The 14,086-nt window shown below is 33.8% G+C and overlaps 1 protein-coding gene across 12 annotated transcripts in view; it reads left to right on the top strand.

Annotated features, from left to right (window-relative positions):
- The window catches only part of LOC6045918 (serine/threonine-protein kinase WNK1), a 152,379-nt gene that overhangs the window by 125,221 nt on the left and 13,072 nt on the right, over positions 1–14,086 (top strand). For 10 of the 12 annotated variants that reach the window (XM_038255468.1, XM_038255475.1, XM_038255467.1 and 7 more), the window contains 3 exons: positions 3,696–6,144; positions 6,211–6,345; positions 6,840–6,902. In XM_038255468.1, the coding sequence (XP_038111396.1) occupies positions 3,696–6,144; positions 6,211–6,345; positions 6,840–6,902 (2,647 nt within the window). The remainder of the gene's footprint in view (positions 1–3,695; positions 6,145–6,210; positions 6,346–6,839; positions 6,903–14,086) is intronic. The other 2 variants (XM_038255477.1, XM_038255476.1) reach the window with 2 other exon arrangements.

Raw genomic sequence — 14,086 nt, 5'->3', positions numbered from 1 at the left:
TTTGCAGCCTGACATAAAGAAGATCTGGAAATTTGGTGCACAGTTACAATTGTATAAATTTGGAAGGTGTAATTTTGGAAGGTTGAATATAACCTCATTTATGATGTAATTTCACCTCAATTTAGACTGAAAAAGCGACATTACAACAGAAAAGTGGTAAAATTACACATTTTTTCTGACATAAAAAATGTACCCCTTCCCAAATGTCTTGCCGAGCTTCCGTGGCCGTGAGGTTACGGGTTTCGCCTTGTAAGCGGAAGGTGATGGGTTCGATTCCTGTCTGGCTCGGCAAGTCAGATCCCTTAAAAGAGTAAATATGCTCACTGGGAATACTGACCGGTAGGGGATGGGTTTCGACTAGCGGCGTGCTGGGTTTCTAATCCAGAGGTCGTGAGTTCGATTCTCGTACCGGGATGACGAATGAACACAAAAAATGTAATATCACCATGATTTTTTTTCTGTGTGTCAAACGGACTTTTATGTAAAATTGGACGCCCGATTTAATGGATTAATCAATATTTATTCAAAAAAAACTTTTTTTTTTTTCATCTAACAAAATACAAAAATAGTTTTAAAACCTCTGCCATTTTTCGTTTTTCACTGTAAACAAATAACATTTCATTTTAAGCTAAATTTTATGTATACTAAAGTATACTTTTCGAATCAGCAATAATTCAGGAGGGTTTTTTTTCATTTAAAACATTTTTTTGCCTTCCTCACGTTACTGAGGAAAGGCTATAAAATCACTCGAAAAATGAACTTCTCGATAAGTCCTCCTAGACCCACCTTCATGTATACCTATCTATCCTACGATAAGCCCTAATTTGATGAAAAGATTTCCACTGTTTTTCAATTATTAGTGTAATCAAATTTTCAGATTCCTTTTTTGTGTTAAAATATCAGTTTTCAACACTTAAATTGTGAGAATGTTAAATTTGACAACGTCTGAGATCCATATTGCATATTAAGAAAATTTTAGTATTTTGGAAAAAACGGTATTTTGGGAGAATTTCAGTATTTCGTGAAGATTTTTGTATATTTTGAACAAAAAATAGTAAATTGCACGAAAAATTAAAATACTCAAATTGCATTTTTTTTAAATCGTGGTATTTTCAGAAAATTACGATATTTTATTAAAATTGAAGTTCATATCTCTAAAAATTGTAATATATGAAAAACTTAAACGAAATTCGCGTTATTTGCCAATTATGACAATTAGATTATATTGAAAAAAAGTACGGTATTTTGGGGCATCATAAATTATGAATATGAAGCACCAAAATTTTCATAAAATACTCAAAATTTCCCTAAAAATTTAAAACAGTGAAAATCATTACAAAATATCGCGTCGTTCGATACCCATACAGTCCAGACTCGATTATCCGATGGTTTGTAATACATAATGGGACTTCGGATAATCGAATCACGAATAAAAAAATCGTATTTTTTCATTTTCTTATTTTTAACATAAAATTTGAGTTCTACGACCCCATTTTAGTCAAATTTGAGTTGTTGATAGCCTATTAAGGGGTTACATACATGTAATGTCAGAGGTTGGTTTGAGCACACACTTAAACTTTTTCAAAATCTGTTTTCATGGCATTAAAATATACATTTTCATCTATTAAAAAACAAATTTGAAGACATTTGGTTGTATCATTGCCGAGATAAAGCTATTTGAAGATCCAAAAAACGGGTATCTCTACACTGCTTTGACCAAAGCGGCTCAAAATTTTGGTGAAGACTCGTTAAACCGGTCCCGTGTGCATGACGAAAGCCAATTTTGAAAAACTTAGTTTATAAAAAAGTTAAAAATATTTTTATGTTTTTAATATACAAAAATCACAGTTTTTGATTTTTGTATTTTTTTAAAATCCAAAATTTTAAAATATGTCTGGAAGTCTTCACCCAAAATTTCAGCTCAAAAAGTTAAACAGTTTGCCTGAGCTTTCAATCACTCCTGAAAGTTGAACTTAACTTTCAGGAGTGATTGAAAATTATTTTTTAAGTGGATTTAAAAAAATCTGTAATATGAAATTTTGTAATTTTCTACATGTATGCAACCCCTTAAAAAGTAAAATGCATTACCGCCATTTTGGCCGCCATCTTGGATTTGAAAATTCTAAATCATTTTAGCACAGTTTAGGGGTCATACCTAAGGGACCATCCATAAACCACGTGGACACTTTAAAGGGGGGGGGGGGGGGGGGAGTATGGCGATTGTCCACGATCCATACAAAAAAGGTTTTTTTTTTGTATGGACAATTGGAAATTTTTTTTATTTGGACAATTTTTATTGGACAATTTTTATTGGACAATTTTGACAGCGAAATTTTTTTTTTTCCTGATTCGATTATCCGAAGTTTCGATTATCCGAGGTGAAATTTTTCCGATGCCTTCGAATAATCGAGTCTGGACTGTATTGCTAATTTTAATAATTTGAGATTTTAAAAAAGAGTACGGTATTTTGTTGAATTTTAAATGTTTACAGTAAAAATGTAAAATAGTGAAAATCATTTAAAAATATTGCACATAATGGCAATTTTAGTATTTTAGAAAAACGCTATTTTGTGAAATTTTTGTGTATATTGTGGAAATTGGGATATTTACACCAAAAATTTGAAAACAGTGAAAATTTATAAAAAAAATTGGCAAAAAATGTAATATAGCTATCAAAATCTATAAAAAAAATCCACGTCATTTGATACCTACATATTGCAACTTATGATTTTTTTTATTAATATTTTTTAATTGTTTTGTTTAAAAAAATGTATTTGACTACAAATTGTGAAACTGTTGAAATCCTTTCAAAATTACGCGTATTTTGAAACAACACTAAACACGCTATTAAAATCTTATTTTTTATAAAAATACTAAATTTTGTGAAATTTTTGAGTACACCTCGTTTTAAATTTGGTACAGTCCAGACTCGATTATTCAAAGTTCGATTATCCGAAGGTTTGTATAGGACTTCGAATAATCACATTGGCGTAGTTCAGGGGTCATTCTTAACCTCGACGATCAAAAATAAGACAACGGATTTTTTTTTGTAGTGATTCGATTATCCGATTTGCGCCCGAAATACAAAATTTGTTTATTTGGTTAAAAAATACAAAATAAACTTTATGCAATGTATTTTAAATATTTAACCGTCGATGTAGCAAGTTTTTTTCATATTTTTTTGGCTGATTTTTGGAAAAAAATTAAAGGTGTTTTATTAACTGACTGGACCCGGTACCTGCAGTTCCCGTTACAGTTTATATGGAATTCCAATAAGAATGTTACAAAAAATTAGGCTTCGAGTCCAGAATGTTAACATGGTTCTGGTTTAATTTTTGATTATTAAATATGTTTTTTTTTTTAATTTTAAAATAAAACTTTATTTTCGATGAGTCACCAAGCTTGACTATCTGGCCACACTGTTCTTTAATATTTTTACTCAAGTGAAATAAACAGATCTTTTCTAGACCAGATGTTTTGTATCTGCTTTAAAATGCGAACCTTGAAAATATTTATGGCACACCATTCGGCATATTGAATGAGTTGTAATATCTGGCAACACTGTCATTGCATTTTCAGACCTGAGCAAAATTTAAATAACTTTAATTTAAAAAAAGTTCAAGGGGTAGTCCGACGTCCAAACACTAACCAACCAGATGTCCAAAACTAACCCCTCCTCTCTCGTTTCCCGCCAGCTATTTGCGCCGCTTCAAGAAGATCAACCCGAAGGTGCTCAAGTCCTGGTGTCGGCAGATCCTGAAGGGGTTGCACTTTCTGCATTCGCGCGCCCCGCCCATCATCCACCGGGATCTAAAGTGTGACAACATTTTCATTACGGGCACAACCGGGAGCGTCAAGATTGGCGACCTTGGGCTGGCCACGCTCAAGAACCGCAGCTTTGCCAAGTCGGTGATCGGGACGCCGGAGTTTATGGCGCCGGAGATGTACGAGGAGCACTACGACGAAGCGGTGGACGTTTACGCGTTCGGGATGTGCATGCTGGAGATGGCGACGAGTGAGTATCCGTACAACGAGTGCAATACGCCGGCGCAGATTTACAAGAAGGTAACTTCGGGCATAAAGCCGGCGAGTTTGGAAAAGGTGGAGAACCCGGAGGTGCGGGAGATCATCGAGCGGTGTATTCACGACAAGAAGGAGGGAAGGCCGACGTGTAAGGAGCTGCTGAACTGTGAGTTCTTCTGCGAGGACATTGGCGTCCGGTTGGAGCCGATTTCCAAGGAGAATTTTATCTCGAATCCGGAGAGTACGCGGATGGAGTTCCGGTTGCGGATTTTGGACCCGAAGAAGCGGGTTAACAAGCACAAGGAGAACGAGGCGATTCAGTTTGACTTTGATACGCGGTTGGACGACGCGGACGAGATTGCTAGTGAAATGAGCAAGAGTGGAATTTTGATGGAGGATGACTCGAAGACGATGGCCAAGATATTGAAGGTTCAGATTCAGACAATGCTGAAGGAGAAGGAAGAGCGCGCCAGGCAGGTTCAGCTGGAGAAGGAAACTGAGGCACTGCAGAAGCAAGCGATGTTGGCTCAGCAAATGTACGCCGCTCAACAGCAAAGTCAGATGGAGAATGAGACACCCCAGCCGATGGAGCTGCAAGTTCCTCAACTGATGGGAGGAGTTCCAATTCCTCAGCAGCAACAACAAGCTTTCTACCAGCCAGCGTCTCTGCCCAACTCTCAGGCTGCGCAGCAGATCATTTTTCAGCAACAACTCTCGGCGCCTGTCGGAAGTGACCAGCTTCAGCAGCAGTTCCAAAACCAAGCCGGCCAGTTTATGAACCAACAGCAGGTTCAACAGCAACAGTTCCTTAACCAAATGCCTCAGAATCCTCCGCAAATGCAACAACAACAACAGCCGGTACAGTCGCAGATGGTCGTCCAGGCTGGTATGCCTCCGCCGCAAGTATTCATGGACGCCCAACAACAACAGCAGTATATTCAGCAGATGCAACAACAGCAACAGGTCTTGTACAACCAAATGCAACAAAACAACGTGCAGTACGTTAATCAAATGTCCCAACAACAACAACAGGTTATTCAACAACAAATGCTCCAACAACAACTCCTGCAACAACAGCAACTTCAGCATCAACAGATGCAGCAAGCTGCCGTCATCCAGGATCAGTTCCCAACCCTTGAACAGCAATTGCAAGCCGTTCTTCCCATTCAGCATCATCCCCCTCAACCCCAGCAATCTCAACAGCCGCAGCATATGCCGCAAACACAACAACACTTTCAACAACAACCACCCCAACAACAACAACAAATGGTTCACGGCCAAACGCTTCAACAACAACAACACCAAATGCACATTCAACAACACCTTCAGGACCAGATGCAGTTGCATCACAGCATGCCAAATCAGATCAACATGATCCCGAACGGACCGGCGATGGTTCAGCAACAACCACAACAACAACAGGCGCCACCCCCTCAGCAACAACAATACGTGCCCCAGCAACAGCCTCAACAACCCGTCGTAATGAACCACGTTCCCCAGCCGCAACCACAACAAGTCCCGATTCAACAGGCGCCACAACCAATTCCTCAACCCCAGCAAGTCCAGCTTCAGCAACAACTTCAACAACAACAACTTCAGCAGCAGCAGCAACAACAAATCCAACAACAACAACTTCTTCAGCAACAGCTGCTTCAACAGCAACAACAACAGCAACCTTCACCTAAACCGGTCGAAATCCCACAGCCCGAACCGATCATCGCTCCAGCTCCCGCTCCCATGCCCTCCCTACCAGCCCCAGAAGTCCCCATCCAGCCCCAACCCCCAGTTCCTGCCTCACCCGCCCCAGCTCCAACCGCGCAACCGATCCAACAACTACAACAGGAAGCCGCCGCCGCCCAGCAACCGCCGGCATCGCCCGGAATACCGCCCTCGTCATCGCAAGCGGCAGCACAGCAGGGCCAGGCGGCCATTCCGAAGCGGCTGACGAGCGAGGCGAGCAAGAAGCGCCGAAACTATCGGTCCACCGAGCGCAATCCGAAGCTGCAGGTGCTCGGCATCGAGAACAACATCGTCGAGTGTGAGATGGAGAACCGGCCCAAGACGATTACGTTCAAGTTCGACGCGAACAACGTGAACCCGGTCGAGGTGGCACAGGATTTGGTGAGTGCGATGGGGTTTTGAAAATAAATTTCCAAAATAATGTTTCGGTTGTTTGTCCCGCCGCAGGTGTCCAAGGATTTGCTGACGGAGGCGCAGAGTCTGGTGTTTATCGAGATGGTTCGCGACATCCTGCGGCAGCTGAAGGAAAATCCCAACCAGCTGCCGGTGGCGTCGCAGTGCTGCCGACGGAACACCGAGAAGGTAAGTCGAACGCTCTAGGAGTCGATCTCCACCCATGACTGGCTGATGTGCACAGTAACAAATACGATAAAGAAAATAGTAATCAATTTACAAAAGCGCGCGTGCCTTCATCATACGTACTTTATATAAACTGTATGGTTAACCAAACTACTTTTCTTTCTCTAGAATGATGCTTTACGGATTTTGTTTTTCTAAGTTTCATTTTCTCGTTTTTTTTTCCTAACTTATTTTCCTTTACTAATCTCTTTTTTTTTTCGCCGGGTTTTGTTTGGTTGATGATTTTTTATCACTAATTTTACTCTGACAAACTGCGCTTCAGGGAAAATCAATTGGCATTTTTTTAAACACTCAAACACAACACACCCAATTAAACATACGAGAAAAAAAAAATTTCGCGTAATAAAATTCGCGTGAGTGTCTCTCTCCTTTTCTCTCTGTCTATTTTCACCTGTGTTCTTTCTTTCTTTCTTGCCTCGTTCCGACTCGGCCGCCAGGTGCGCCATGCGTCCCTAACACGCCAGCGTTCGAACTTTAAAACACATCAGAGACATAGATCAGTAAGTTTTGTGTATACAACTCTCTCTTTTTTAACTTTCGGAACTTTGGAATTTTTGTTATCTCCTCGTTCCTTTACATTACTTATTTGTTAACTCTCTTTTATTTTTGTCTTGCAAACCCCCTTGTCATATTTGTTCGAGTTTTTTTTCCGTTATTTTTTACTTTAACTTTGACTGTTTTTTGGTATGTCCTTGTTTAAACTTGATTGTTCAATTTATTACTTCACTTGTCTGTGGTACGCATCCTTCCCTGAAAATTACAATATGTTTAAATTATTTTTATAAAACAATTCGATTTTATTCTCCTGTCAAAACGTCCCACCCAAAACTTTATACAAACCACAAACAGCACACCGATTTTTTTTGTTTTCTTTCTTTGTTGCGGTTTTGCCTAGTGTTTTTAGCTTGTTTGTTTGTTAGTTTTGTTATCCATAAATCATGTTGTGCTTTGCCGCCTTCCCCATCCCTGTGCTTTGTTGTTAGAGTGTGTTGCTTCTCTAGGCTGATTGTTTTGTTTTTTTCCTATGTCTTTCAATTCTGTAACTATTGGTCGAAAATATATAAAAAAAAATATTTTTTGAAGGTTTTGATTTTTTATGTCCAATTTCTTGCTCTTTCAACAAAAAATAAAATACGTTGAAACTGTAAGAAATAATGTAATGTCAAGATATTTACGAAAAGCATATTAAAAGGGGTTAAATGGGGCATAATGGGCCCTTGCCATTATTTGCCACCAATGAGAGTGTCACCAATCGATTTCTCGTGATTTTTTACATAAAATAGTATACTTTCAAAGTGTAAAAACAACGGCAATTAAAGATATTGGCGAAAAACACATACAATGGGGTAACTGGGGCAAAATGGGCCCATGCTGTCATTTGCCGCCAATGAAAATGTCACAAATCGATTCCTCGCGATTTTCTACATAACATAACAATAAAATACTTTAAAACTGCAGGAAACTACAGTAATTCAAAATATTAATGAAAAACACATAAATAAGGGATAAATGGGGCAAAATGGGCCCTTGCCGCTATTGAGAGTGTCACCAATCGATTTCTCGTGATTTTTTACCATAAAATAAGATACTTTAGAAGTGCGGCAAACTACGGCAGTTGAAGATATTCGAAAAAAATACCCTAAACAAGGCAAAATGGGGTAAAATTGACCACTTCCCGTCATTTGCCGCTAATGAGAGTACCACCACTCGATTCCTCGTAATTTTTTAACATTAAAAATGATACTTTTGACAGGCAGAAACTGACGGAATCAAAAGATCCGTTTTTTAACCCGTTTTTGCCCACTGTGCGTTGGTTAACTGGGCTGCTTTTAAACTGAGCGCGGTTTAGTTACCCTCCAACTTCCCACCCTCCAGATATTTTAAACGGATCTTTCACTCCACCCTCCAAGTTTCCAAGCAACTTTTTCAAAACGGCGTATGTTTTATTTGATTTCAAATACATACAACAAATTGAAAAGGTACTCTTAGCCAAAGGCATATTTGAGAGCTCTCCGAAGAAAACACTCGATCAATTGTAGAGTAATCTCTTGCAACAACACCACCACCAACCGCCCTGTTCCGCTATCGATGGCTAAGTTATGTTTCAAGCAGCACCACTATCCACACTAGTAATGTTACATCAGTGATGGATAAATTAAAGTTTTTAATCAATGGGCTTTTGGGAGCGATTTAGATTAATAATTTGCATAATTTACCGTTTTTACTTTTGAACAAACAATTAATTAACAGATTAATTACATTTCGCTTTTGAACTAATGAATCATTCCTTTCTAAGATTTTTATTCATTTCAATGAATTTGAGCATTTCAATAGTTTTAAGTATGTTAAGTTGATTTTAAATATTACGAGTAATTTTTATATTTAAGGTATTTCAGGTATACGAGTGTATCAAGTTTTTGGAGGTTTTTAAAGATTTCACGTAATTCAAGTTTTTTGCAGTTTTCATGGATTTTAAGTATAATAAGTATTTCCAGGGCTCCCCTCTCACTAACATTTACACACAAGATCCTCTGTAATTATTAAGTCAAATGTAATTACAAAAGCCGACTCGGTCCTAACCAGGTCCCAGCACCGAAAAGGACCTAATAAAAATAATTTTATGAAAAAAAAGTATTTCCAGCATTTCAAGTATTATAAGTACCGCAATCAGGGGTGAGATTGGTTCATACAAAAATGCAGAAATTTGTATGACCCAATCTCACCCCCTCACGGTGCATCAAGTATTTCAAGGGTTTAAAGAATTTCAAGTATTATTTTTTTTCTAAGCATTTCAAGTAAATCAAGTTTTCAAGTATTTCTTGAACACAATCATTTCAACATTTGTAACCATCTCATGGATTTCAAGTATTTCAAATTGATTTTTAATATTTGTAGTATTTCAAGTGTTTCAAGTTGTTGAAGTAAATATTTCAAGTATCTTTTTCATTTATTTTAATTTCATAAAGAATTTAAAATATTTCCTGTACTTCAAGTATTTTGTGTTTTTGAAGCATTTCAAGTAATACAAATAAGTCATGTATTTCAAGTAATTCAGTTAATGTTAATTTTTTAATTTTTCTATAATTTCAATTATTTTTTTTTAGATTTAATCGTCTCTTACTAAGTTTAATCATGAAATATCTTTATAAACGTTTCAGGAGTGATTGAAAATCTTTTTTTTAGATACGATTTTTTTTTGGTTTTATACATGTATGTAACCCTCGATGTACACATCCAAATTTAAAATATTTCTAGTATTTCAAGTATTTAACGTAATTCTATTATATTAAGTTTTTAAAGTTATTCATTTTCAAGTGATTCCAGTTTTTAAAATATTTGGAGTGTATAAAATATTTTAATCATCTTAACACTTTTTTAATTTTCAAGCACTTCAATTATGTTCATGTTTTTTTATTTAATTTTTTTTAAGAATTTCAATAATTTAAGATTTTTTTAAGTATCAAGTACATGAAATACTTAAATTATTTGAGCAAAAATTTGACAAAAATACCAGTTTTTTAAGTGTTTCTAAATAAATAAAATAACTAATTTAAATTGATTTCCTTTTTTGAATAAAACTTTAAAAACCGTATGTTATTATTATAAAAGCATCATATTTTAAGGAGTTTATGTAAACCGAAAAGTGATAATAATGATTGAAACTCATCTGAATATACAAAAGAAATCTTGGAACAATAGAAATTTGTCGATGTTTTCGATTCTTCAAACACTTTAATAACATAAAACAGTTAACAGTATAAAATTTAAAAAGTGTTCTTATTAAGTGAAAATCATTCTTAAATCCGAATAAAATGGTACTTGGAATACATAAACTATTTATTGTACTTTCAATATTTACAATATTTTTAAAGATTACTTGAACAGTTGAAATATTTTTGTAGCTTGGAATATATGATAAAATATTTAAACAGGAAGTATTTGACGTGTCAACAATTCTTAAAATACTTCAACAACATTTAAAACATTCGAAATCACTAACATATTTTTAAAACACTGAAACACGTAAAAAATTCAAGCTTCATATGATCAAAATACTCGACAAACCTAAAATGTTCAATATAATAACAAAAAAAAAACAAAGCAGAAAGACTTTAAATAATAGAAACTTGAAAATTTAATATACTTGGAATCTTTGAAATAATTGAAATACATGAAAAATAAAAGTAATCGAAAAATGTTAAATCATTTCGAAATACTTAAAGTCCATGAAAATAATGAAATGCTTGAATGACTTAAACAACTTGAATTAATTACATGAATGACATGAATAACTTAAAGTAATAGAAATACTTCAAGGTCTTGAAAAAATAAAATACTCGAATTTATTCAAAAAACAAAATACTCGAATTAATTGAATAACTTGAAATACATTAAATATTGGAAAAACTTGAAATTCCTGAAATACACGAAAACACGAAGTTTTTCAATTACAAGAAATTTGAAGTATTTGAATTACTAGAAATGTTTGATACTTGTTTTACTTCTATAGTTTTTAAAGGTCCAATTACCAAAATTTTGTTGTGTTTTTGAATACTACTAACTAAATGCGGTTTGAGAAACACCAAAAAAACAAAAAAAAAACAAAAATGTGTTTACTGGACTTGAAAAAACCTTAGACTTGAAGTTGAAGTTGAAATTCTTCATATACTTGAAACACTCGAAATATCTAAGATCAATCTGAAATACTATTGATTCTTGAAACACTTTCGGTTCTCGCAATACTTTGGATCCTTGAAATCCTACTTCGAAAACTTGGAAAAAATTAAAAACTTAAAGTACTTATGAGACTTAAAACCCAATACTCCAAAACTTGAAATGACAAAAATCAGACAAAAATTTCGAAATTTGTATGATGCAATCTCACCCCCAGACCCAATGTCACCCCTGATGACGGTACTTATAACACTCTTGAAATATTTAAAATCGATTTGAATTTTTTGAAGAATTTGAAAACATGAAGTATTTGAAATACTTAAAACATATTTATTAACTTCTATTGTTTCTTTAAAGGTCCAATTTTGCTACCTCTGACTCAATGCGGTTTCAGATACACCAAAAAGACAAAATTTTGTTCATTTGACTGTAAAAAACTCCAAACATGAAGTACTTGAAATCCTTCAAGTTCATGAAATTTTTGAAATTCTTCAAATACATGAAAATTGCTTGAAACACTCAAAATACATAAAAGACCGAATTCTTGAAATATTTAAGATAAATTTAGAATACTTCAAATCATAGAAATTGAAATACATTAAATACTTGAAATACTTCAAAACTCGAAATTTATGAAATACATGAAATCCTTGAAATATCTGAAAACATGAAGTATATACAAGTATATACATGAAATGAAGTATTTAGTTTTTTTGAAGGTCCATACCAATATTTTGCCTGTGTTTTTGAATACCGCTAACTCATTGCGGTTTCAGAAACACAAAAAAACAACAACAACAAAAAACTAAATTTTGCTTACTGGACTTGAAAAAAACCCCAGACCCCTTCAAGTACTTAAAACCCTTTAGATACTTGAAACTTGCTTAAACACTCCAAATACTACGAAATATTAAATTACTGCAAATTCTTGAAATATCTAAGATCTATCTGAAATACTATACATTCTTGAAATGCATTCAGTTCTCGCAATACTTTAAATCCTTAAAATTATACAAACACAGTGTTTGAAACACTTGATATACTTGAAAACCTACTTCGAAAACTTGGAAAAAATGAAATACTTCAATTACTTATAATGAAAACATGAAATACTTGAAATTCTTGAAATGTTTGATGTACTTATAAAAATCTAAATTCTTAAAATATTTAAAATCAATTTGAAATATTTGAAGGAATTTAAAATAATTAAAAAAATATATTATAAGTAATTAAATAACTTGAATTGCATGAAATACTAAGATACTAGTATACGAAGTATTAAATAAACTTGAATTAATAGAAACATTTGATATTTTTATTTACTTCCATTATTTTTATAAAGGTCCAATTTTGATTTTGGCTCTAGAGTGTTTTTGACGCAATGTGGTTTCAGAAACACAAAAAAAAAACTAAATTTTGTTCATTGGACTTCAAAAAACTCCAAACATGAATCTTGTTTGAAACACTCAAAATACATAAAAAAAACTACAAATTCTTGAAATATTTAAGATCAATCTGAAATACTTTACATCCTAGAAATTCTTGAAATACTTGAAATAGGTACTTAAATACATGAAATACTTTGAAAACTTGAAATACTTGCAATACTTAAAATCCACAAAATACTTTACATACTTGAAGCTCTTGAAACACATGATGTTATTATGACACTTTAAATCCTTGAAATAATTAAAATCAATTTGAAATAATTGAAACAATTTAAAAAATAGATTATTTGAATTATTTTAAAAACTAAAACTAATTGGATAAACAATATTTGAATAACTTGGAATACATGATATACATACAATATTTGAAATACTTGAAGCACTTTAAATCCTTGAAAACTTTAAAAAACTTAATACACTCGTATACCTGAAATACCTTAAATATAAAAATTACTCGTAATATTTAAAATCAACATAACATACTTCAAACTATTGAAATGATTAAAATGATTGAAATGAATAAAAATCTTAGAAAGGAATGATTCATTAGTTCAAAAGCGAAATGTGATTAATCTGTTAATTAATTGTTTGTTCAAAAGTAAAAATGGTAAATTATGCAAATTATTAATCTAAATCGCTCCCAAAAGCCCATTGATTAAAAACTTTAATTTATCCATCGCTGATGTAACATTACTAGTGTGGGTAGTGGTGCTGCTTGAAACATAGCTTAGCCATCGGTAGCGGAACAGGGCGGTTGGTGGTGGTGTTGTTGCAAGAGATTACTCTACAATTGATCGAGTGTTTTCTACGGAGAATTCTCAAATATAATTTTTGGCCAAAAGTACCTTTTCAATTTGTTGTATGTATTTGAAATCAAATAAAACATACGCCGTTTTGAAAAAGTTGCTTGGACACTTGGAGGGTGGAGGGTAAAGATCCGTTTAAAATATCTGGAGGGTGGGAATTTGGAGGGTAACTAAACTGGGCGCTCGATAACTGGGCCGTAGCAGACAAACGTCAAAACAATCAAAACAACCCAAAATGACCGAGGGGTTAATGGATGCAAAAATCATATTCAATAAATAATTATTTTTTTTCAAGCTTTTTTTTGCGAATTCAAGTTACAATTAAAGAATTATGAAAAGTAAGAATTCTTAATAAATTTTAGTAACTTTTATTTTTATATTTCATCTGGAAAATATTATTCATCGGTAGTCCCCTTATTATTTTTTTTTTCAGCCCAGTTAACGAACAACGAACAACAAACAACAAAATAAAAAAATATAAAAATTTAAATAACAAGCCATAGTCTTCACATTTAAATGAAAAAAGTGTTTTAAAATGCATTTTACACTAGTTCAGTTGTTTTGCAATCATTAGTTTTCAAAAAATCTAAGATCTGACAAAAACAAAAATTGTATCGAAAAAAAAGGCTTTGCATCGAAAATTTTCAAAAAATATTAAGATTTTTTAATAAACCCAAACATACTAAAAATGATTTTAAACGCAGAAGAATGTTTTTTAATTTGATTTCAGCTGGTTGCACTTGAATTTTCATTAAA

Source organism: Culex quinquefasciatus, chromosome 2 (genome assembly GCF_015732765.1).
Source record: "Culex quinquefasciatus strain JHB chromosome 2, VPISU_Cqui_1.0_pri_paternal, whole genome shotgun sequence".
NCBI lineage: Eukaryota > Metazoa > Arthropoda > Insecta > Diptera > Culicidae > Culex > Culex quinquefasciatus.
Note: the sequence above shows the minus strand (reverse complement) of the source record. Positions and strands in the feature narration are given on the sequence as shown.